The sequence below is a fragment of the Trichoplax adhaerens genome, genomic scaffold (assembly GCF_000150275.1).
Source record: "Trichoplax adhaerens TRIADscaffold_4 genomic scaffold, whole genome shotgun sequence".
Lineage (NCBI taxonomy): Eukaryota > Metazoa > Placozoa > Uniplacotomia > Trichoplacea > Trichoplacidae > Trichoplax > Trichoplax adhaerens.
The window spans coordinates 6,640,125-6,668,071 of record NW_002060946.1 but is presented as its reverse complement, the minus strand read 5'-3'; the positions used below and the strand labels follow the sequence as shown (position 1 = coordinate 6,668,071).

General features: G+C 30.1%; 1 protein-coding gene across 1 annotated transcript; it reads right to left on the bottom strand.

Moving 5' to 3' along the window:
* Positions 1 to 3: 3 nt before the first annotated feature.
* Positions 4 to 11,026, bottom strand: TRIADDRAFT_24043 (uncharacterized protein; the record flags this gene model as incomplete). Its single annotated transcript, XM_002111643.1, has 6 exons — positions 4 to 427; positions 1,534 to 1,688; positions 2,045 to 2,191; positions 2,535 to 3,754; positions 3,934 to 4,031; positions 10,953 to 11,026. Coding segments are annotated over 6 exons (2,118 nt in total), but the record flags the coding sequence as incomplete, so codon positions are not given.
* Positions 11,027 to 27,947: the final 16,921 nt, after the last annotated feature.

Genomic DNA, 27,947 nt, shown 5'->3' with positions numbered 1-27,947 from the left:
TTTTCACAGAAGCGAACACATTGATGATCTTGCTTTGTTCTTTCCAGTAATTGTGCGACGACGATTATTTCTACTACCATGATTGTTAGGAGGATTTGCCTCTAGCGCTTTGGAATTCATAGTTAAACCATTTTCATCTTCAAGATTGACTTGAACACCAGCATCGCATTGCGTCGATGCTATACGTTCAAGATTTAATTTACGTGATGGTTGTGTATCATCATCATTGGTGTCTTCTTCGACAATTAGCCATTGCTGGGAACGAATTTGGCCACGATGATTATTTGAGGTATCATTAACAACGGTTTCAACTTCTTTTATTTCAACCTGATTACCGCTGAGAACAAAATAGGTTCTCATAATTCCTTTTCCCTTAATAGTGATATCTCCACGTAATTGAATCTTATAATCGGACTCCTTAACAAGCCTATTACGATAGATAAGGCAATCAGCAGGTTGTTACTATGAATTAAAATTATATTATCAATCATTTACTAGCTTAAAATTTCAGCTATTTACTATTGCTTATGAGTGCTGTAGTTGTAACATGTACAACAATTCAATACCATTAGCTCCTGTACGAAGAAATCGTTATCGATCATGGATGACTACTTTGTTAAGAATGTGCTAGGTAGATTATTAATTTCTAATTCATATATTAAGAGTATATCGAATAGATTTATATCTTGATCAAATCTAATTACCGCACGTTACAACTCTCACATCTAAAGTACACTGAATTATTTCTGTTTGAGTATATTTACCGTTTGTATCTATTGCATTAATACTTTTATAACGACTATGTCTTTTGGATAGCTGAAAGCTTATAGTAAATAACTACTATTTAAATAAATTTTATAATTTAGTAGATTTAACGTAACTATCTCTGGTGTTTGATATAGACTACAACACTTAATCAATGACTATTCTATCGTATTTTTTTACCTTGGTTTAAAACTCTCATATCATTGGTGTGAGTATTAATATATTTACTACGGTATCTACTTAGTAAATTTACTACATTTATATCTTACTGTGCATTGATTCTATCTAATAATTTTTATTACGACGGCCAGAAACTCACACATTAAGGCGATTGCTTATCATATTTTATATCAGTGGCTTATAATTCACGTGTCAAGGCATTCTGATTTATTTTCGTATATATATTAAAAAATTGATCGCATCTCTTCTAATTATCCTATTCAATTATTATTTTAATACGAAAGCGAAAGATTCACATATCAAGGATATTTTAATTTAATTTATAATAGACACGATCAATTTTCCAAGATAAATACGATAATAAATCAGAATGCCTTGATATGTTTTAACAAAATTTTATAATTTATGGATGTCTTCTATTGGATTCTATCAATGATTACTTATTTCATCATAAGTAATTAACATTAAAAGATTAAAGATAAATTGAACTTGATATTTATATCCTAGCAACCATTTACGGCAAGAATCTCTTCTGTCAGATCTATCTAGTAATTGCATATTTCATTGCAATAAGTGAAACTCACTTACTCGTAAGTTGCACTGCTAATGTGAACCGTGCCAGGAACACCATGGCTTTCCATTCTACTGGCAGTATTAACAGTATCGCCAAAAAGACAATATCGTGGCATTTTATGACCAACAACGCCAGCTACAACTGGTCCTGAATGGATACCAATTCGAATCTATTGCAGAAAATTTAAATATTATTTACGTTTGATAACCCTTCAGCTTAGCTATAACAAGCTTTACGGTATTCATTAGATAATTGTCAGGAATAGCTTCATCGGATACAATGCAAGAATGAGATTATATACTCTTGACATGCAATTGACTGAATAATTTATCCTAATTAGACGCTGTGTCTAGATCAGACTAAAATATGGGTTTTCTTTAACTGTGCGCATTCTGCTTACAACCAGAAATCAGCGTCTTGCAAAGGAAGCTACGGCGGCGGATTTATAAATTTTCTTTCATTTTAAAAGAATTGCACTAAAACTTAAAATGATATAAAATTACCATGATGAAATTATAAAACTACCTGAATTTGTTTACCATCCGCCGGTGAACAAACATAAACAGATTTTTCAATCATGGCTAGACCCATGTCGATAGCATTTTGAGCGTGTGCATCAGTTACATCTGGAACACCACTGACAACCATATAGGCATCGCCAATAGTCTCTACCTACATAGAATTAAAAAATTTATTTCTATTATCGATTAGCTCCAGCTCTACTCCATTCTACTTCAAACTGATTCAAATTCAAACACTACACTATACTGGCTTTAATAAGTTTAATCTACTTGAAAGTTTAATTAATTTGTTTAAAATACTTGAAAGTTGTTCTATTCATATTTTTTATATTTAATTAATTCATTATAACCAATTCATTTCAATCATGGCGGCAATTAAAGAACAGTTTACAATTAATTTGGACTGTTACTTATTAGTTCAATACATTCAGTAATGATGTTGGCATGCTACAGGTTAGTTGAAGAAGATTAATAGCGTTGATATTTTAACCTACCTTATATACTTTGTAGTGGCTGGTCAATTGATCAAATCGTGTATAGAGATTGTTCAAGAATTCTACCACATCAATTGGTTTACATCGACTGCAGATACTGGTAAAACCGACGATATCACTAAATAAAACGGTTACAAATTCATATTCACCAGCTTCAACTTCGTGACCTTCTCGTAATTTTTCAGCTACCGTAGGGGGTAACATAGAATGAAGCAAGTTGTCGGTTTTAATTTTTTCTTTAGCTAAAGCTGTCGAAGTCTTTTCCAACATTGCAGTTGTTTCTTCTAATCTTTTATGGACATGAAATTCAGCCACACGTTGCTCATTGAGTAACATTAATTCACGTGAATGATCATGAATTGGGAAATCGCTAATATATAGACCTCGCTTTTCAAGATCAGCTAGACGATCGACAACAGGTGAGCAAATGAAAAGAAAGCGTTCGTGCTTTAATCGGATCATTTGGCCTTTCAAGTTTAGGTAATAATCAGTAATATCCGATCTCAGTTGTAAGGTAAAATTGTTGTTGATATATGTCATTATGTTCGATTTATTTAATCGAATGGGCGGAGTAGAACATTGGAATAGATCGGTTACTTTTGGCTTGATAACGCTGCTCAGTCGCCGTAATTTACGTGATAAACTAGTACCTGTTCTCAGAATTGTCATTTCATCATCGAAAATGATATGGAAAGGAAATGTATCGCAAAAAATTTCACCGGTTATAAATTCTTCTGAACTATCGTCATTTCGATCTAGAAATTGTGGGGAAAGTGAAAGATTTTCTTTCGATATTGAAGAAGGAATGCATTTGTTAGCTTCGACTAAACCAATCTCTCGAATTTCTAAGATAGCATAATTACGATATGTATCCCTGTCTTCATCAATGCCATCATAAATACATTCAATTTCCAATTTGAGATTAAAGATTACTTCAGCAGCTCGTTCAATAATGCCGGATGCCACGCCACGTAGTAGTTTACGATTGGAATGATAATGAAGGCGATAGATATTAGGATTATCAGTTCGCTCGCAATAGAATTCCGGTGGTATCATGTTGGAAAATGTCATACTTAAGTGAACATGTAAAGCATTCAAATTGTTAAGAAAGGCATACAGATTAGGGCCAATAATTCGCATCATAATAATGTAGTTACTGCGTTCCGTCCATTCAACCCAAAAGTTACCAAATGCATGAAAAACTTGATGGATGCTCATACCTAATATATGATGTGTGCACGCGTAAAATAAAGGTTTAAAATCGAATACTAAATTTTAAGTTGAATCAATGAATGCACTATCTACACTAGACTGCTAGAGTGAAATAATATCATTATATTTCATAAAGGATAATCAATAAATTGTAATCAATCCAGTCCATAGAAGGATTAGCTTTTACCTGTTTTATCCATAATAGCTCTAACCAAATCATAGGTGATCTTGTCGTCGTAGTTTTGCTTCATAATAAAAGTTTCGGGAATATCACCAGCTCGATTCCTAAATTTATGAAATGAATATCGATCTATTCAATATACGTAGATAATACTGGAATAATGCTTATACCTAAAACCTAAAAATTATTCTAGTGCCGAAATTATAATTATTTATTTCTATAGCCTGAAAAAATATGGCACTCAATAAATCGTACTGCGATGCAATGGCTTATGTTATAGCAATATCTAATATTATATACCGTTCATATGCTATAGTAGTAATATAATATAGGTTGATGTTTAATTAGGCTAGCTATTGAAAATAAGGAATAGTTAAATATAAATTCGTAAGAAATCAATGATTTAATTAGGTCTTCCAGAACTTATTAAATCAGATCTTTCAATTGTAAATTTAGGATTCTTTAGTAATATCGTTAACTAAATATAAGTTACACATAATTCGAGACGAATAATTCTATATCTAAAGTATGTTCCAATCACTAGATGCAAAATATTTCAAGAGTACAAAAAATTATGAGCATCATGGAAATTATAAGTACCCTTTGCTGCATTATTTTAATTTATAATAATACGATAAATCATACGAGATGAAGAACTTTAATCAATTCGCTATTCCTTTCGATTAATAAAGTATTTAATCGTACAGGCTTTTTATTAGTAATTATTATAAAACTGCTAGCTATTTTCAAGTATGGTCTAGATGATCGCGTAAATTTGAAAACTGTTAACAGTAATTGGAAGGCAGTAAGATATAGCATGAATTGCCCTTTTAAAAATTAACAAGATCATGCATGTGGGTTATAATTTCTTATAACGTTATTGCAAATGATAGTTCTGACGATTTGGCTGCCATCTACAGTATTTCTCTTGTCTTGTAAGGCAAGAGAGATATAACGGCAGGAATAGCAACCATGTTCCTGCTATTGCATTGGAAACTGATCATTTCTAATATTTGTTATCATGAAGAGTTTTTAAAATTTAATTATTAAATTAACAAATTCTATTCGTAGGTAATTGAAAGGACCTATGAACTAAAATTGAATAACGTATATACCGGACATTTTATGAGTCTCATGCATTCAGCGATACTATGGCATACGAGTATAAATGATTATCATCATGCTATTACCATATTTTGTTACGTAGTATATAGTTAAAATTATGGTAATATTGATAGTAAGTTTAAACTGTATTAGAGTTTAAATCGAAGGAAATTTGTAAATTCTACATTAGTTGGACATAATCGCCATTTCATTCCAGCGAATATCGATCTCTCTACGCCAGATAATTAAATCATTGGTGTTATTATACTGTATTCGGCAGTTAATTCAAATATTATTATATTGATTTGTTTTTACGCTGTAAGTTAATTAAAGTATAACTAGATTGAAATGGAATTTTCCAGATTCGTATGAATAAGCTATTTCTAGACTATGCTTTCTGTTTAATAAATAAAAATGAATATTTTGCAAAAGGCAAATAGATTCAAACGGTAACTCTCTTAATAATTTAAAATTGAACCGTAGATAGGCAATAATTTTCAGTTTTATGTGAAAATCGAATAGAAACGCCTATCATAAAAAATCTTTTACGGATAGCAAAGCCTAACTCCATTAAAATCAGCATCTCAAAGACCTCTATAGCAAGAGATAAATTGTGAAATAGCTCAAAGATTTATAAATGCCTTGGGTTCAGTTTGAATGATACGTTCTATCTATTTGACTCCTATTGGAAACAGATTTTAGCTAAAGATCAACAATAAAAATGTTTTACATCAAGTTGCAAACTCTTTTTCTTATCAATTTGGTTGCTATGATGATTAAGTATCCTATTTTAAGTGTAAGATGTCATATTTCATATTGAATAAGATTTACGTTCAATGAAAGTAAACACTATGTAACCATTTCAAGCCTGAATACGAGTATAGTCATTCAATGTATAAGAAATATAAAAAAATGGAGCGCAGTGGTTCATGTAATGATTATAATCTATGCAATTGTTATTCCCTATGCAAAGTGAAATATCTTATTATTTATAGCATATGCATACATACCTTAAATGAAAAGAATATTTACGTAAAATTTAAAATTAAATTTTACGAGTGTAAAAGATTTAGTTTCTATAGAGTTGCATTTATCTACAATAGTAGAATCTGATTTTTTCGCGATATTATAATTAGTTTACTAGGCAGTTAATGAAACTTTGATGGAAATTGGCGTTGTAAGTAAAGATTAATTGACAACGGAGAAGAGAGTGAATAAGTCTAATTGAGGATCAAACTTGCTTTTAATGACGTTAGCTGCTTTAATTTTTAAATTTTATTAAAGCACTATATAAACTATATACAGAGTACATTAGAACTAGCACTTACGACGGTATATTTTATAGCAATCTATAGATTAAGTAATCCAGTCAGTGGTCTATTTTAATTAAATTTAAAGTTTTCATTCAGGCAAGCGTTGTTGTTATGACTGCTTCAGCTAATTTGTTGACGCAATGTCTGTTATTATCACAATTATAAGCCTAGTTCTATCATTCAATCTTATCAGAAGTTGATGCTGAAATTAAACAGACATTTATAATGATGAATTTTGCAATATTATGTAAGTGTGATATATACCAATCACGAAATTCCAAATTTTAGAAAAATAAGGGCTTTATTGAATCTTATACAAAGATTAACTACACAGCTCTACTCTAGCCGAATACTACTTCTAAAGACTTCTACAACGAACTAACAGAATAATCTAAAGTTACATGCTTTTATACTTTCCGTAGCATTCGCAGCTACAATCCGCATGGCAACCTTTTACCTTATTTTACACATAGTTAACTTATTCTTAGTAAGACTATTCTACTGCAGACCATCATTAATCCAATATGGATACGACTACAGTACTTACGTAGACATTATTCACACCAGCCAAAGTACAATGAATTAACCATATCCTAATATATGATTTACAGTTCTATTTTTACCTATAGCCATATTAGTAACTCAACAGCTTACTGTATATAGTCATCTGTACTCTAGCATAGCGTCTCTACCACTACAGTCTATAGTTACAGCTACCAAATATCTCTTAGGATAAATATCTACCGTACATTATACTACACATGGCTAACAGTCTACAATCACAATACTAAGTTACATTACAGTAAGTAATGAATGCGAAATCCAATATAAAGTCTTTTGAACTGTAAGTCATGTTAGATGTGATCCTATAGAGGGTATAGTCTATAATTATTTTTAATATGAATATTTACTTTAATATTATTTTATAAATGAGTGTTTTTCTGCATACGCGTGAATAAAGTCGTTGTGATTCAGATTGATCAAATAAACTTTCTATAACCCTTTCAAGTTAAAGGGTAAATTTATGCTCGATTCTACTGTACGTGTTATATTTTCATTTCATTCAGAAAGTTATTTCAAGAGGTAGTTCCCGAAATCAGTCATTTTTTTTAAAGTATATTGGTATTGAGCATTACGAAAGTAATTATTGAATGCGGAATTAGAATGATTAACGAAAGTGGGATAAATAATATTCGGCCGACTTATGATAATAGATTTAATTGGGAATGGACATAATTTAACAAGAAATTATTTTTACTTATTTATCTCTTCCTATTTTAATTCGATAATTTCCATTTTTTTAATTAAAGGTGCAGATCTGGCAATGAATTGTTGTAGTCATATTAAGTCAAGCTGTTAGCCAGATCTATATTTGAAATCCAATTGATAGTTTCCTTGACCCCTTCTCAACTTTTGTTTACTAGTTATTGTCTGGGAGGTATGTTTTTGTGCTACATTAATTAGTAACTCCGACAGGGTTGTTATCTATTAATTTAAATACGATATGGTTAAACGCAGCATATTAATAATGTAATTACAATCAGGACAATATATCGGAAATATGAGATAATTTTTCTCCTTTAAGGTGATAAATTTCTCTGGAATGTATAAATTCGGCATAGTCGTACTTACAATAATTTGAAGGCAAACTAATATGAACAGATCTAGATTGTTTGATAAATCAGTAAGACTGAATACAGTATGAAAGCTATAGGGTTAATGCTTCTTCTTGTTAGTTATTTTAGTCCAATTGGGAATCTGTGAAAACAGTTGTCGTTGATTGAATTTTTAAGTTATTCATGAGTCGAGATGCACAGATTTTACAATTGAAGGGCAATATTAGCTTATACAGTATTAATAGATTGAAATTGAGGTTTTTCGTAGTATTTTCATGATAGCTTAGTGGTAGCTAGGGTTGAGTATTAATTAAACAAGTTAGAGTAGTTGCAACCTCTATTGTTTAATCATTCTAACCAAAGTGAATCTTTGAAAATTATTTGCTAAAGGCCTATTTTAAAATGAATATTTCGTAATGATTTCGAATAAAGAATCTCTCTAAATGGAATAGCAACATTTTTTATACAACTGGAATCTTAACAGTAAAAATTGTGCACTAATACTCATCTACAATCGAAATGGATGTATATACAATTGAGCATTTAGGTATCTCAATTATAACTAGATGATAACCCTTCTATTTCACGTATCGAAAACGGAGCTGCAATATAATACATAGGATATCTTTCTAGAAAGTATTTTAAAATAACATAACAGCACACTGTTCTTAGCAACGATGGACTGTGTATAAAAAGTCAGTATATTGAATCAATCGTTTATGTCTAATAAATTACAGAGAAATATTTTAGTAAGAGGACTGGTTTAAAATAAGCATATAATTATCCGTACTAAAGCTTATATCGTTTGACATGATACGGGCGCATGTGTTGAAGTGAAGATTTTTACTAATAATATTTATTGTAGAATACTAATTTTAGTTTCAACTTCTAATGGTAGAAATTTCTACAATGTTGTTGAAATATTGTATCATTATTCAAATTAAATTTATGTACAACGCCAGTATAGAACAAAATTTAGAATTTGGAGTTAACTTATCAAAGAATACTATATTTAATTATAGATAGTTTGCTGACTCTTAAATATTTTCTCTACTTCACCTATTAGAAAAAGAAACAGATAATGGATGATATTACCCAGCAACTAACTAAGTTTTCATTGTGACTCCTGCATTAAATATTAATAAGTAAAAATAGATTCTGTTAACTAGTTTTAAGATATAAACTTTGCCATATTGACGATATTACATCGTTATCGTCGAGAATGATCAATTAATTAATTATCTTTATCTTTCCGTGCGCAATTTCAATAATTGCTATTTCAAGTAGTAGAGAGGAAATTGTTGATTAATCATGATTTGTGTAGCTGTAGGAAATCTGACTCCAAAACAAAGTTTCAGAAAAGTTGTATCGATTACACAATTTGATCTGTTTTACCAACGGTTAATCAAGGAAAACTTTAATGTGCTGTACTTCTAGTACTGATCGATATAAAAAAATAGGTTAGCATGTGCAGGGGTTTTCATCTAATTAACAAGAATATTTGATTTCCAATATCATGAATTACTTTTATAATAATTTTTAAATAGGAATATTATTATAGTCCACGAAATAAATTCTTGCTGGAAATTACCGTTATTAACTAATAGTAATCAAATTTAGTGTAAGGTAGAAAGAACTTGTTGTTAATTCTACTTATTTTAACAGGAGTTATTTTTAACTGATTTCTACATATAGTAAAATGAAAGTACTTCCAATATCAAATCGCTTTCGATGCTTATAAAGTTTATGTATATTAAATTGTAAGGACTTTACTAATAAAATTTTTATGGGCCACTTTTAGGTATGAAAGTTATTTTTATACTTTTTCGCCGTCTCTATTTGTAAGGTTTGATATTGAGTCGTTTCATTTTTAATAACGAAGAATATTACTTACTGAAAGATATTACTTTACCGTATACATATGATTTTAGAGTATCATTCATCACCGAATACTCCACATTATTCATGATAATATTCGAAATGGCTGAAAAATTAAACTGCGTATTTTTACTGGTAGTATAGTTGATTAACATCATAATTAATAGAGAAAACGAAATAGCATAGTTACTAGCCTACTTATGTACTGACTTTTAATGGGTATGTTGTAATATGCAATAACTCAATCATCATATTCTAAAAGATAGAGAGCATTTAATTAGAATACTAGATTGTATTAGATATTTAATTAATTTCTTTTACAGTTTGTCTATTGAAATTTATAACAATCTATTCCTGATGCGAAACTAATATTTCATGAGTAAGAATTTCAATGATGATACGGATATTTTTTGTATATACTTGTTGTTTTTGTTGATTTGATCCAGTAATTATAATTAGCATATTTGAAATTCTTTTAATGGTGGTATTTAATTTTAAACATATTGAATAACTATTACTTGTATATCTTTCGTCTTTCTTGAATAAAGAGGAAACAAGTCTATTTGAACGTATAAATTCTATACTTTAACTATTCAGTGATTAATTTTTATCGATTTCATAATTTTAATGGATTAACGATTCATGGTCAATGAATATCGCATCTGATAATCGGATTAATATTGATATTGGGTAATTACTTTCAATCAAAGAAAGATATCGAGATTAAAAGAGGGCAAATGAACGAACATGGCTGAATCAGCTACTATGCTTAATTCTTAACTGTTTGTTTTGGAGCATACTTAATTTAAAAAATGATAGTATTCATTAGTGTCGATATGGATATGATAATATCGGTTTAGAAGATGTGATAGGGAAAGAGATTATCATGAAGCAAGCCGTCTTGTATCAGATTACTATTTTAATATCATTCAACATCGGTTGCATACTACGGGATAAGTGATAAATTAATTATGATATAGGACTCATTTTAAATTAAAATCAACCTATTTCATGATCTATAACAATACAGTAGATCATGAAAAATTTTATCTTTACTGAGTCGGTTTTTCGGAATACGTTGCCTCCCATGCTAACTACTAAGTATTGTACTTACTTTACATCATTCCAATATTCTTGACCAAATTTCTCTTCTACCAACAGCTGGATAATGTGATTTATTATTCCATACTAGACAATACAGTGAGGAAAATAATAGATTTATTAGTTCAAGCTAATTTAATGTTAACCAATAACTATATCAAAGATTTTAATAACTCATTTCTCTCGTATACTTCTTGATAAATGAGATAATCGAGATTATCCATAATCTATCTTAAGTAATTATCCACTATACTTTTACAGAATAAGCAATTTTATTACTAGATCATTTTTGAAAGCAAATTATCTCTATTCTTAAGTTTGCCACTTGTTATACATGAATTCATTTCATTTGGCCATAGAAATAGGCTAGAATTTGAATTTTTAACATATATATTTCCAACTCTAATACAAAAAAAGAGTATAGCAGCTGCCATTTTATATGACGTGTTTACAGCATCTATTAAAATTTTATTCCACTTAGGATTTTTTGGACTGTAAATATAAAATATAGCCTAATTAAAACGGAAAAAATATTAAACCAACTTGGTAAATACTTATTATTGAATGAAAATTTAAAACTTTAATGAGCTTTATTCTGGTAATGCTGATTCTATTTAATTTAACATTAAAATGTTCAGTTTATAATTGGTACATTATTTATCGTCAGTAGGAATCTTATGTAAAATAAACGAGTTTGATATGTATTTTAAATGCCTGTCTTTCAAAATAAAACGTAACTGTTATTATGGAAGGTAATTGTTAGCCGTAACGATAGCGTCTGATTTTTGGTATGCTCTCAGTCAACTGAAGCGAGATCGGCAACTAAGCTTCCACGTGAATATCTACCTTTATTCTGATTTCTTACCACCATATATACTGTACAATACAGTACCTATACTGATCTAGTACGAAACAGAACTAGTGCCGTTAAGCTCTGATAAGGTTGCAATACAACCGATATGAATACGATACAAAAAATCATATAATTAGATACAGAGACGCTAGTAAATCCGTAACAGTAATGCAAAAAAGTTTACATTTATCTAAATTTTAAACAAAGTATTTTAAAATGAGAATTAAAAAATGTAAAAGATTTCTAGGTATTTTTAAATATCAACTACAATTTGCGATCGTTGGTCTGATCATTGGTCCTGATAACTCATGTTATAAATATAGTCACTAGAGATTTTTAGATTCTACGTGATGCAGCAATTATACGTCTATCGCTTCGTTAGCTATAAATATTCTAGCTAAAATTATTTAATTCGCTGAGGCTAGAAATTGCTCTGATTTTAGGTCGATATTCTTTCATAAAAATTTTTATCTAGAAACTTTATATTGATGTCACTCATAGGAGTAATTTCACTGTCTACTATCTTCTAATGTGAGTGATCAACTAACTTACTAGCTACTTAGTCACTCCAACTAACTACGGAGAAATACTGTAAGTAAGACTAACAACTTCCTCACAAGTATAATAAGCGGCTTGTTGTAAGATTATGATGGTTGATTGGGATATTAAATGGTACAATTTAGACTAATTGATATATTATTATTAGAAAAATAGCGAGAAAGATTATAATAGATAAATAGTTGCTGTAGCCTAAGTTTGTGCATGATGTTTTATCCCGAAAGTTTTTCAAAACAGATCAGATAAGTTCAGAGTACGCCAAAAAAATTAATATCTTAGATAAAGTTAAAGTACACAATAGATAGAAATATGATGAAATTACGAGAAGATAGGAGTGAATTTCAAATTTGAACCTTGATTATAGTGTCTAGCGTATATATCAAATAAGTTTTAACATTATACAAAATCAATCTTAATACTGGTTTAATTTTGCAGTTAATCACAATGGAAAGATTAATTATTCTATCGCTGAATTTTTCAAGTTTAAAAACAGGACAACTTGATATGTTTATGACCGAGAATTCAATAGTTATGTTCAACTCTGATTGAATGATCAATTGATATACAATGTCACGGAATATTAACATCTTTACTTATTTTGAGTATAAATTGTATTTGAATTCATTGACTAAAAGAGGTGTTTAGGTCAAAAATTCGGATAGCTTCGATGATCTGTCGCTATCGGATAGGCTATAAGAATCATTTAGGTTAAATATCAGCACCAAATGAGTTGGATGTAGCAGCGTGTCGCTGACTACTTCCTGGCAAGTTTACTAGTCTAATGTAAAGCATTTACTTTGAGTAGCTTCTACAGATTACTACCCTAATCTACCGAAAGATCTAGTAAGAATATAGTACTGCTACTATAACGCCTAAGAACTACCGTTCTAAAATACTTACAACTATATGCTATAACACTAAAACACTGTCAGCAACAATACTTTCTTAAACTCTATAATCTGGGCAACATAATGCCGTAACACAACGCAATAGAAATCAGATTTGGATGAAATAAAAATAAAATATCGTTTTGACAATGAATTGGTGTTGAGTAGTTTTAGGCTGTAATCGAAAGCGATAGGCTACTATGGGGTGTCATTTTTTAACTACAGGACTTCGATTATTCCATGATCTTGATCAGCTTTAAATAAGTTTTGATTAATTGTTAGATGCTATACACTCAACGGATGATGATGGCATTATTCTATAAAAATTGTGAGTCATGATTGGGTAATTAATAGTCTATTGGTTAGGAAATACTTAAAACTAGACGAAATTGGATAGTCAATGTCATTGAAATTTTATTTGTAAATGTTCACTTTTAATTTCTATTACGCCTTTGGCAGATAGGAAGACTACTATTGAAATTGTTTGCAGTATGTACTGGCATAAGATATTGATTACTTTTGCTAGTTAATGAATTCAATAATAGTATTAGTTTTAGTAAGTTGATTAATGGCTTATAACGATCTGAAAGATTACCGTACATCTTACCAATAGTTAGAAAGATAAAGAATTAACTGAGTCACAACAATATTAGGACTTCAAATTAGTGGTTGTAGCGATTTCATTAAGACAGTTTACTAATTCTCTTTCTAATTACCATGTTTAAATTTGTCTTGAATGCTTATTCTGCCCTGATTTCGATATCTCCAAGATATGAACTGATAACTATGTTGCTGCTTGTAGTCAAGGTGCCGTCGCTTATTATGATGATTACAAACTTCTGAATTGCAGCTAATGGTTGTTAACAGTATTTACCTAAAAATCTTTAGCATTAAATTTGAAAGAAATTCATTTTGTTACCAATATATCAAATATTATCAATTCAATTTTTCAATAAGTAGGAATATATTGGCGATATTATAATATGTTTTCAACGCTATTAGTAAGTAGTCATGATGAGATAGATACTACATAACAGGTAGAGTCATTTAAGCTTACTCCAGATTGAAATGTCTTAGTCTTGGGTCTTTTTGTAGTTGTTTTTAGTGTGCCTTAAATAAAGAAAGATATGGAAAAGGGTTTAAATTACAAGGATGATTCAGCCAATATGACACGGTAGAAAGATTTATTATTCTATTTATTTCTAATTAATATAAGGCCGGTAAAAGTTGCTGACATTAATAATACGTTGGATTTTTGTTGAATAGTGCTTTATTCTAGCTTAGAATTATTAAATATTAAAGTTATTCTTCTTGTTTCTTTTCCCCTTCCCTTTAAGATTCGGATGGAGACGAAGTTATTGACAAAAAATAGTTTACTTTTTTAATATTTGTCACAAAACAGCTTTGCAACAAGATAACGTAATGTACGATCAATAAGTCAATTCCTTGAACCACGTATCAACGAACGATATCTGCACTATCAGAAACACTTTTGCTCTACTAGTAGACTACACAAAGACTTAAACGCCTCGTATTTTACGTTAAACACTAAGTTGGAGAATCCACTTTATTACACGATATACTGCATTTATATACTATTCCTCAATAGTTCATCAGTCATAGTTAGTACGATTAACTTTGGAATCATTTACTGAATTAGATGTTAATTATAGCTACTGCGCCCTTAATGCAGACAACAGTATTTACGAACATAGACATCTGATGACTAATACAGAATAGTCAGATTACGATATGTCCTATCACGGAACATTTCTACGATAATTTGCAATCTACCATAAGTAAGTTACAATCACAATAATTCGAAGTGTAAGTAGATGATTTGCATTCCCTATTATAACTATTAATTTCAGTATGTGTATATGTGTCACTGCCATAAAAAGTCAGTGCTATATTAAAACACAGTATATCCAAATTAGAAGTTAACTAAATAAGGATAGGCTAACAGAATTATCCTAACATTGATATTTCTACTCTAATACAGTATATAACACTGTCACAATATTTCAATTTGGAAGTTATGAGTCGTAGTTATTAGCAGCATTGTTCTCATCTAACTATAAATGATAGCAGTAAGTTATTAAAATCAATATCTATTACATGGATATCTCGATTTCTTCAAACAAAACAAAAATCTATCTCTATCGTTCATGGATTTAATTACAGTATAGTCGATATTATTTAATCTTTGATATAGCAATAAAATTATTACTCTTTCTCTTCCGCCATTGCAAACTACTTATGTTATTGAATAGGGCTACTTTTGGAGTACCTGCTATTTTTCTGTTTTCTTTCTTGTTATTTCTTTTCTCGGCTAGTAGTGATACTGACTTCAAGGTGGCTGATATGATGAAATCAATTACCAACAATCATCCAATATGATGAACAACTTTCTATCCTTCTTCAACTTAAAACAGTTTTATTGTTTGTACCTGTTAAATTATTGATAGTTCTATTTTTCTCCTCCCCTTTATCTCTTCAGGCTTGGCTGATAATAAACTGTAATGATTAACGTTAATATTCACGCAAGAGCTAAAGCTTAAAAATGTATGTAAGCCTATGTCGATTGCTATTATTTACTTTGATGCAGTTATTTTTATTGATAACCCCAAAAAACGTTCACTGGTATTCATCATGGTGAATAATAGTTGATGGATCTAATTCATAAACATGTATTTAGTTTATTGCTTCTATTGTTCATTGAAGATAGTAGACATGATTTCTAGTAACGATAATAGGCCAATATCGGGCTAGGCTTTCATGATTATCTTAATTATTTTATCTTGCAAACGGAATGTGTACTTGCAGTCTTGCCCATTGTTGAATCTAATTATTATTGTTTATTGCATCTATAATTAATTACAATAGTATAAGTTACACCTAAATTATATTCAAGCGTTGAATCGATAAAATAAAGCAGGATGTCATGATAATAACAAAGTGTGATTGATAACTGATCAATAAAAATAAGTCAAATGAAAGAAAATGAGGATAAAGAGCCAGAAAAGAATACATACAGCTACTCTATACTATCTATTATCTTATTCGTTGTTACTAAAATAAAAACATCCATGTAACGGATGAGTGATAAGTTTTCAATAAATTATTGCTGTTACTATGCATCTTACGCTCAAATTGGTGGAAACGATAGAACAAGAGTTTTTGACATTAGCGAGTAGGTAACTACAATCCACTTTAATTAGTATCATCATCTCCCACTTAGATTATCCGTAAATAATCAATAAGATAAGAAATAAAGCATGATATTCATGCTGTGAGAACAAAGCAAAGTTAATAATAAATATTAGTTAAAAAGCATTTTATTATCCTGCTATTTAATGTGGGAATCCTTCTTACTATTCAGATAGTCTGGAGTGACGAAGATGTTTCTTCATCTTTTCTATTTTTTTTGGCTTAATCCCCTGCTTCTGCTGCTATTATGATCATCCATATAAATTAACCGTTCTGTTTTGCTTATTTTTTGTAGTATTTAGCGCAGTCAATAGAGTCTTATTTTGCTCTTAACAAAGCTTAAATCACGACGAAATTAGTTTTCTATCAAAGTATATAATTATAATTAAGCGCTAAATTTTTAAACGCATCATTCTTATTTCGTCGTTAAGACAATGAATACATTTAAGCCAGACTTTATTGACGATGCATATGGAATATGTTTATTAAGCAATGCCATCTTTGTCTTGTTCAATTATGGCATGATAGTATATATTAGTATTGATATCGATCATGGATATCATAATAGGGTACTTTAATACTGTAAATTGGCATGACTTAGTTAGGATCACGGCAACTTCAAGGCAGTGGATAATTGATACAATGACGACTAATTATTTCTTTTTTCTACTTTAACCATTCTGCTAGAATGACGTCAAGCGGATAATATAAATCCTGTTGATCTGTTCTATAAAACATAATCGCTGAGAAATGGTCACTGATCATGATAGTAAATAAATATCTTACATGTATTTTACTAGGGGTATCCGTAACATTTGGAAAATAGCTTCTGACTTCATCAGCTCTATTAGTTTAAACGACGTTGCTAATATTGATCAATGATTAATGACATCGTATCGGCCATAGCAACAGTAATGTCATAGTATTCCCTCGCTTTTAACAACTCTTATTTCATTCCGTTTTGTAGCCAATTTAATGCAAATTCGGAGCAATCTTGTAGATGATCGAAAGATAGATGTATCATCTACCGAATTGGCTCTTATTATCCAGTTGAGCGGTCTTAGAGAGCAAAAAAATCTTCAGTTTCCCCCTATCTTGAGCGCTACTTGGGTTATAGAAGTTATTATCGCGTGCTGCATATTTCCATCTGACAGGTCTACGACAAATGGTAATACTATCTGTTAAATGAGCACATTATCGTAAACCGTCAGCAAAGCGACGGGAGTTTGCACTAGTATAGAATAAAATTTCCTATTTACTTTCCACACTGTGTCTTATTAGTAAGTTCTTAATGTAATATGGAAAGTTTGACATTGCATTACAATCCATTATCAATTTTAATTTACTATTACGCGATCTTTAGTAACGCTACATGCCATAGTCATCAAAATAACTTAGATATGGATGTGCAGTTTAGGATAACATTTTGTTTTGAACTTTTAAGAAGTATGAATTACTACTTTAGGAATTGTTATTGTTAGTAACAACCTAATTTATTACGATATTATGATGATATAGTAATATGTTACAAGTAAGTATCGAGAACATAGGAGCTTGACAGGGCTTATACTCGAAGTAGATTTACTTATGAAATTGTTTTATTACCTTGAATGTCCGTATCTGATAATTCAATCGTAATAACATGTTTGTTAATGAAATATGTTAATAGTATAGTAAATATGTTTATAACTACTGAAAGAGTATATCAGAAGCACTGTGATCAATAAAAAGTGATTCAGGTTAAGGCTAAGTTGTGTGATAGTTCTATATCGTATATTGTGTTGAGCGAGTTAATACTTCGCAAGGAATTCAGTTACGATACCGTAGGCCAGGGAAATAGTTCTACGGATTAAAGTTAAGTTTATCATAAGTACTGTGTCGGTTTTCTTGTGTCGCAAGTGTAGTTATGGCACTATATTACCCCTTTTCGTTTGCACAGAAGAATATCAATCAATTTTCAATACAGGATTTAATTTTATCGTAATCAGCAAGATTCAAGATAGCTTAAAATGACATTCTATTGATGGTCGGTGGCACCTTGCATTCTTGATATAGAGTTGTACAGTAAACGTGACAGTTCTTCCGAAGATAGTATGATTATGATACTATATCCAGTGCAGAGTTGTTGTGATGTTATTTACTATTGGTTTATTTTGCACCATTAATAATGAGAAACGTTTTTATGATTTTAGCATGTCTATTGCGTACTTTAAATCATTACTTTAATCGGTTGCTTAGAAAACAATGCTATAGAATAGTTGGCGATTCAATGGAAGAAGATAATGTATTTAATAAATCGTAAACTTCTATTCTTCTATTTATTATATTAATAAAATATACAATAGGTGATAATGAGGAATAACAGGCTTTGATAAATAACTGAACAACGTTAATCTATTGGAGATAAGTAAGCTTGAACAGGAAAAAAAGGCCTAGATCAATATGTCCATTGAATAAAATGTCATTACTCACGTATAACAGATTTAATGATATGTGAAAGCATTGCTTCATCTATTTTAATTACTAAATTTTCAATAATTGTTTTACTTGATAGCAAGCTATTCACCGTTGGTTACTTTCATAACAATTGCTTACTTCTCTATTGAATTGATTAAGATAGTTTATCAAATTAATAATAGATACGAAATTTTCTCACCAAATATATTTATGCTTAATAGTTCTGGTGGTATGCAACACTTTGAGATACAATATTACTAATAGTGATGACCAGGTTAAATAAATTCAGTCAATTCATTTATTCCTATTAGCAATGACCAGACTGAGCTTTGTTTGTGCAATAATGAAGTCAATTTACTTATAAAGTTTCATTTTATGTTAGTTCTTGGGTAAATAGTTCAACTATAGACACAGCATAGTTTAATTAATAAATTGATATGATCATCTACTATCTCGATTCTATTAAGTAGTACTGTATGCGAATTTGAGTTAAAATTACTTTGTTTTACCATATCTAAAGGCTATTTATTGTTGAATCGTTTATTCAGAATTTTTAATTTCTTTATAAATCGGAATTAAATTCTTAGAAATGGCGAAAGTATGTTGATTTATGTTTTTTGAAACATGGATATACTTATGAATATTGCATTCATTCTACTTTTCGGTCAGCTCATCGAAGTATATAAGAATAATGATTAATTAATAATAGCATATCATCTTTGAAATAAAAGAAACTTAAAGGTAGAAGCATTAATAAATTTTAAGTAAGGCAATCTATTCCTGGTTTCTGTAGATAAATCTACGAATGGCGAATTAATGATGAATCTAAAACTACTATTGGAAAATTTAGGTTGGAGTTCTTTAAATATTGTTTATTTAATAGTAGCTGTCATTATAGTTAAAATTCCATTATTACTGAATGTATACATCACAGTTAATGAAATTGTTTGTGAAGACGTTCTATAGAACTTAATATTGTGCTATCAATTATGATCATAAAATTAGAATTCATACAAATATTTAAATTGATGTTATTTCTTCGAAAGTACTACATTAGGAATGTACTATCGATTATAGCCATGAAATTAGAATGATATGAAATACTTGAATTGATTCTGCTTCTTAAGAAATATCAAAAATAGGTTTATGATACCGATATTTTTACGTACTTTCGTATGATATTTACTTTCGGGCTATAATAATAAAAACCGAAATTTCAATTTATTTCTTGCTAAAAATCTTATTATAGCTTACTAGCGTTAAGCATATACAATCTTCTAGAGACATAGAGCTTGCGTAGACTTTAGTAATAAGGGAATTCTTGTAATGCAATCAGTCAGGCTTGCGATTTTGATTTATTGCTAGATAGTTTGTATCGTATATTTTATTGTCGTTAAACCTATATATTTTCATTTTGGGTCGGTTTATCAAATGGCTAGATTAAAATAGAGCTAAAGATAGTTAATATACAGAAAATTGATACGGGACTTCAGGATGATTTTGAAAATTTCATGGTTTACTGTTTAGTAATTGTTAATGTTATAGAATACACCTAGCTTCTGCTTCATCACGAGTACATTTACAAGTACAGTAAGGTTATCATAATTAATTTACTGAAACTAGATCATTTGCTGTATGAAACATAAGCTCCATCTTGGTGTTTAATATTTTAAACCGGAATAATATATTGTATTATTTCCGAACCGAATCATTTTGTGCGGCATTATAGTCAATAGGTTATTAAATTATAAATTCTTTTACGTTAATGGTTTCGCGTAGTCACTGTTTTGCAGGCTTAAAATTTGTCTTATTGGTAGAAAATAGGCCTGATTAAATAATCAGCTATTAGATTGGTTGTAGGTATAAAAATATAGAGAAGAACTTCTCTTAGTTACAAGAACTATGTATTAATTTCAGTAATAGATTATAGGACTTAAAAAATATCAGCTTGCTAAAACATGTGCTATAATGGCTATGTTAATGCATATTTAATGGTATTAGATAAGCATGAATAAAACTCCCGAGAATTATGACGGTATTAATGAGCAAAACAGCTAGAAAGAGCAACTTTCGTAAACATTTATTTGACATTATGGCTATTACTGTAGAAAAAATCCGATATCCATATGCGAATTTTCCGGGACTAGAGGTACTAAAGGTGATGTTAAAGTATGAAAATTATTTCTGCAGAGCTTCAAGGTTACAAATACCTTAAACCATAACTACTGCTTGCTAAATTATAGCATTGAATAGTGATAGACAACGTGATATCCTACCCCAGTGAAATAATTAATAATAAATAGGTATACATAAGTTAGTGCTGTTCTAAGAAAGAAACATAGCTTAAATATGCTAGCTAGACGATGAAATAAAATGGTTATTTTATTGAAATTAATTAATAACTTTAATTACTTTTCATACAACTGTTTGGATGCCAATTATTTTAAGTAATAATTTTTTTATTTAGATTAATTAATAACTTCAAATGCTCCTCATATGACTATTTAGACTTGATGGTTAGTGGGAAGAAATAGTTTAACTTTCAAAGTTTAGACTATTAGCGGACAATAGCAGTCTTTCATTAATCAATAGGCTAGGATGGTCTGCTAATGTTATCTTAAATATTATAGCTAATCATCTGTAGCGATATTTAAAGAATATTTTCGAATATTTATGAATTTTTACATTAAAAATTTCCCAAAATTGATAAGGTGCTGAGTTTATTATATTATTCCTTTCATTAATAAGAATTGAATTGTTACTATCTAAGAGCAAGAATAAGGTAAAGAGCGTTAAACACCTTTATAAAATCAATTTGAATAAGGGTCTAAAATTAATAAATTACATCCGACATTAATATGAGAATCGCTGGTTCTAAACTATTTTTCAGTAAAATTTTAACTGTAGAAGTTAATATTTAATATCGTACGGAAATGTTCGATCCAAGCTTGATAGATTACAAAAATAGCTGAATCCTTTAATTAAAATAATTCTCACTTAGTTTCTGTAATTAATATTCGAGTGGATGATTTAATTTGATTGATCGCCATTTATATCAACGCAATATAATTGGACAAAAATATCTGTAAAATTATGTTGCAGGAGCCATAATATTTTAATTTTATTGAACATATAGTACACTATTCAAATCTAATGGTGTATTAAATTGTTTTAATATATAAACAGACTATTATTTATAGATAAGCACTTAATAAGATTGATATCACAATTCAATCTTCCGCAATTAGTTGTAACCAAATAGCCTCTAGCTGCTAATATATTAGAGTTATCTCTCCATGATAGCATGCCCTACGAAAAGTTTTAATCTGTTTTGGGGAATATATATTGCATCTTAAAAAACGTCAGTATTGATCACATTGAAATACAAACATTATTTTGGTATAGTAAGCTCTTCCAATTATCATGAAAGCGTAAATTTTTGACTACTGGCAAATTCAGCTCTTATTGAACTAGCTGTGAGAGATAATAAAATTAACTAGTGAATGTTGGAGCTTTCTTCTATTTCATTCATGATTTTGTTAAACTTAAATGAATTAATCAATAAATTTAATAATTATGGAATGAAAAATTTGCTGCCTTTATTAATCAATCCGTCAATCAATCGATTGATTAATTATTTATATACTGTACGCATAGTGGCTCTTCTCGTATAATTTGTCTTATTCTATTTGTATTTCTCATATTACGAACATAATATTTATTCTCCACTGAACCGTATCCGCCATTGTTGAAGGTGACTAACATCTGTTTGTTACAGCTAGAGATGCCTATATATTATGCTTATTTTATTACAGTTGATTTTTATTTCTACTAGTGTAGTTATTCTCATGATGTAGGATGATCTCTAAATATCTTAATCCTTATATCAACACAGTATTGCACCTAAATTTATCAAATGGCTCGAGTACTGCACATTGTCATCTATCTTATTCAATGAGGGGAATGACGAACTTCTTTTAACTGCATTTTTGACACTTTGTATTCTTGTTAGTTTCCTTACTTTTATTCTATTGATCTCTCAGTGCAATGTTACTTTATTTTGGTAGAAGAGCTTCCTATATCACCTATTTACTAATTAATTGCTATACTCTAGAATACAAATAGGTGCTTGGTATTTATTTAGTTTGTTTGTTGGGAGTATATTAAAATGATGATGGACTTTCACGAATAAATAATAGAAGACGATGAGACTCATTTTTTATGTTATGCATATGCGTTACCAATAAATATTTACATACTATCATGCCATCGAAATCATTCTGTTATAGAAGGACAAAATGCTAGAGTTTAATTTTATTTGAATAGGAGACTCCTGTAACAGTTAATTGTTGCTGGCCATTATCTTTTTATGGAATGAAGAGGTGTCCCAGCATGTCTCATCATTACTGACCGGTATCGTTCGAATTAGAATATTTAAATTTTTGGTTTAATCAGCCATTTACTAGGTGATTTCAAATCTTAAATTGAAGACCTACATGTGTGTAGGAAGTGCAACATATCATCTGAACTGGGATAGAATTAGATTAGATAGTCACCAGGTATAGTGCTATTAATGATGTTAGTCAAATATCAGGTGCATCTACTACTTTTAACAACATTTTCTAATTAAGATAGAGCATTTCTTGAACCCGGATGTAAAGTACCTATATTAGCATCAATCAATAATTATGATTGAAGTAATATTATCTTTAATTCATGTTTTTATGGGGTAGAAATCAAATATTTTAGAGTAGATTTGAAATCATGATATCTTGAGAAAAGAGTTTATATCAATTACCTCCATAGAACTACAATTTTTAGAGGTATGATTGAAGTCAAAGGTATATGTGCTTCCATATCAGTAGTAGATCTTACCGTTTAGTAAGTACTGCTGTTTTTTCTCCATCAAAAAAGCTGATTTGAATCCTTTTATGGAGCGAGATAGATTTAATACCGACCTAAAGCCTATTTGTTTGTGGACTAGAACACGGATTTCAGTTACATTAGGTACCGTATGTCCTAAAATATGATAGCCTGCTAAAGATTATAAATATTATTTTATGTTTCTTACCGCATTATAATAGTTATAGAAGTAATTGAAAATGAAAATAGACTTCAAGTCAGGAAGCAATAGACTATTGAAGAATAAATGATGCCATATCCGGCCCATATGTTCGCCATGATAGTATTAATAATTATTACCCAGATATTAATTCGCCATTTGTAGCATTATCTTGGCGTAAAAATAATTACCAATAGTAATATATTTGTCGTTTATGTTCAGATCCAAAAGCTTTTTCAAATGACGATGGACCTTAATGAAGTCTTATATGATATTGCCGTTATAACTTAGATTGCGTATACGCGTATATACGTACCACTAGAAAAGCGTTAAAAATCGCGTAATGTTCAAAGACGTATAACAAAGATATGTTGTAAAGCTTAGGCAATCAATAAACGTAAATTATACAAAGTTGGCTAATACCATTAGCACACTTAACTAGTGTAATTCTATGTTGGACTGAGATATAGTCGTAAAATAGATTGCTATTATCTAGGTTTGGGAAAGTTACATTGCCATAACTGCTGACATAATGATTAAGGAATAAAAGAGTAAAGATGTCCATTCGATATCTTTCAGCTACAATTTTGAATATTCAATATTTACATGTACGATCTCGCACGACATCAATATTTATTTCTATTTGAAGCCTCCAGCTTAATTCTCTACTGATACTAAGAAGTTGGAAAGTTTAGCAATCTTAAATGTAAAGGAATACGCATAAAAGTAGACCTAAATTAAAATTATACCCCTGATGTATACTGTATTTTTTTTCTGTAAGTTAAAAATACTGTAGGAGTAAGTCCCTTAGTTTGGGGATAAGTAATTTCTATACTGATAGCTTTTAATTACTTTGCAGCTACAGGTTTGATAATGTTGAAAAATTGAGACTATTAATGCCATAAGGAAGTAAAACTGTTCTAGTTTGCACCTGTTAATAGAGACAATACGAACAAGCAAATAAGACATTATGAACTTGGCGTAAAATTTATATTACTCTAGATTTATATATAGCTTAATTTTCCAGCTTATTGGATAAATCATATTGCTCGATCTATCGATTTTCGTATGAATGTCGTAAGGGGATAACTTTAATAAAAAAGTAACCTTTTCTTGTTTAACTCTGCTACAGTTTTGCGGCAGCATCCTATAGAACAGAGATAGATAGTCTTTTTCAGTGAGTTTGATGTTCTATTATTAATTAAATTGTTATAGGTAATTGTTTATATATTTATTATTTATAGGAGCACTACAATAGCATTAGCAGTAAAAAGTAAATTGCAATATTCAAAAGTTTTATAGCCCTTAAGGAATAGCAGAATAGGATACGTTTAAACATATCACATACACACATGTGCCACATGTACATATAAATACTTCATAAGAAATTGACTTGTATAATTATAGGTAAATACTAATATATGTCCTAATAACTGAAGCGGTACAATATTATTAGCGGTAAATAGTGGTTATACCCAAAGTCGCTCTGGAGTCTTTGGGTTATGCGCTAGTGCGATGCACGACTGCAGCTGACGCCAGACGATATTGAATTCATCCTGTAGTCAAATCAGCTTTCTCATGTTATCTTCATACATATTTAAAAAATTTTCGTAAGCGATAAATTGTGTAAATAATTTGCAAGCATTGTAATGTTAGCCAGCGAGCTTATTCCACTGGGCGGGTATTGAATGTAGAATAAGTTATCAATGCAAATAAGATGACGTAATATGCTTGCTTCTCCTAGTAGGTAAATTTTAGCCTGCTACAGCATTTGATAAACTATAGTGAAGGAGCTGGATGTATTAAATTAGTAAACGAATGAGGCTGTTGCCTGTAATCTAGCTTATAATAATTATCTCGCTTAATACAGAAAATATCATGGCTAAGCGTTCTGAGTTTGGTGTGTAGACTGTAAGATTTACCGCATATCCATAATTAGCCGCGCATGTACAATAATTTAGTCTCATGCAAGTTCTGAGGCTATAAATATGCCTTAGGGGAGAGTAGGGTACAATGACGAAATCATGAGTCATACTGACTGTGAAGCAGTTGGCCAGTTGAAGAATAAAAGTAATTGCAAACATACTTGAATTATTATGGTTGCAGAAATGATGTCGTTACGATAAACTGGAGGCTGATGGACTAAATCCATTTCAATCAAATAACTCCAATTTACTTTAGGTAGAATAAAAATTTTTCATCAATTGTTAATTTAGTACTGGAGCTGAGTAATAATTGTAGCATGAACGTAAGAATGGTTCTTAGGGCTATTACACCAATAAATTACTACAATTTACCTTCGGTAGAGTTAAAGTTTTTCATCAAATGTTAATTAGTGTTGGAGTAGAGCTCTAATTGCTCTATAAAAAGTACTATGCGATGTAAGGGTGGGGTGGTTCTCTTGGCTATAACACCGATAAATAGCTCCATTTTGCTTTCGGTAGAATAAAATTTTGTCATCAATTGTTAATTTAGTACTAGAGTAGAGTTATAATTGCAGTATAAATGTAAGGGTAGAGTGGTTCTCTAGGCTATTATACCAATAAGTAACTACAATTGCTTTAAACATAATTAAAGTTTTTCATCAATTGTTATTAATTTAGTATTGAAGTTGAGTTATAAAAGTAGCTATAGTATGTGATATTCCAAATCAGCCAAGAGCGAACTTATTACTCTAATAGAGTTAGTTACATCTCCAAATGGCTACGATCCTTTTCTACCTTTGCTAATTGTAAAATATCGCTGTAGATCTCTTATGTTATCTATATTTCATCTGAAATTCAGTTTTGGTAATGAAAAAGTCCACGGTAACTTGCTTGTCTTCCCTCGTACATCGTTTTACTAAAAACTTTATCTATTATCAGTGCGATGTTAAGTTAGCAAATTGACTAGCGTATATAATTGTAGATAATCTGCTCTAGTGCAAAATTGAAATATAATTGATAATATAGAAATCAGTGAATCACCCTATCTGTGGCCTATGTGGTTTAAACACTTCATGACTTTATTTTAATGGACTAGAATCCAATCCAGAGGAAAGATGGGTACATTAATGTTAGCGATGTAGGTGGAGTTAATTGCATGATAGAGTATCTAATTTATTAATGGAAGTCATGACTCATAGCTACCATAATAAAGTCATTAACGTGTAATTGCTATAAATAGGGATTGCAGTTATCGATCGTGATACCTTTCGCCTCTCGACTGGCAGCATGTCATCAACACTTTCAGTTTATTAATTAATTCTACCAAGACAGTTAGTTAAAATCTGGGATTAAATTATGCTTATACTAAGCCAGTTTCGGATTTAAGGATAGACATTCAACCATAAAGGATTCCATTAGTTTGGCTGGATATCATCAACAATTTCAGTTTATTTATCAATTCTACCAAGATAGTTAGTTAAAGTCTGGGATTAGATTATGCTTATACTAAGCCAGTCTCGGATTTGAGGGTAGACATTCAACTATAAAGGATTCTATTGACTCATACACGTATCTTCCCAGCTACTAGATGCCAGCAGGAAATCTGCGTATAATAGTCAGCGCTTATGTTTATGTAATTTGGGGATGAATATACAATATCTGCTACTAAGTCTTTAGGCAGATGAAAGCATGTTTTACGATTCATCAACACTCTTATCATGCGGATAAAATTTTTTCTTCAACTATCGCGACGACTAAGCTATCCTTCTGAGATGCTCGGTCTCTAATTTTAAAGTAAGGTCGATACTGAAATTTTAAGCCGCTTTAGTTTCGGTAGCATATTGCTACGACATTAACATAAGTTGCATATCGAGAAAATATTTCATACGTATTTCCATCATACTGTATGACTCGTATCTTTCTAGCTTGTAGATATTGGGAGGAAATAGCACAAAACAGCACTTAGGTTTTAGAGTAATTTGACGATGAATATACAATATCTGCTAATTCTGTCTTTAGACCGATGAAAGCTTGCTTTACAATTCATCAACATCCA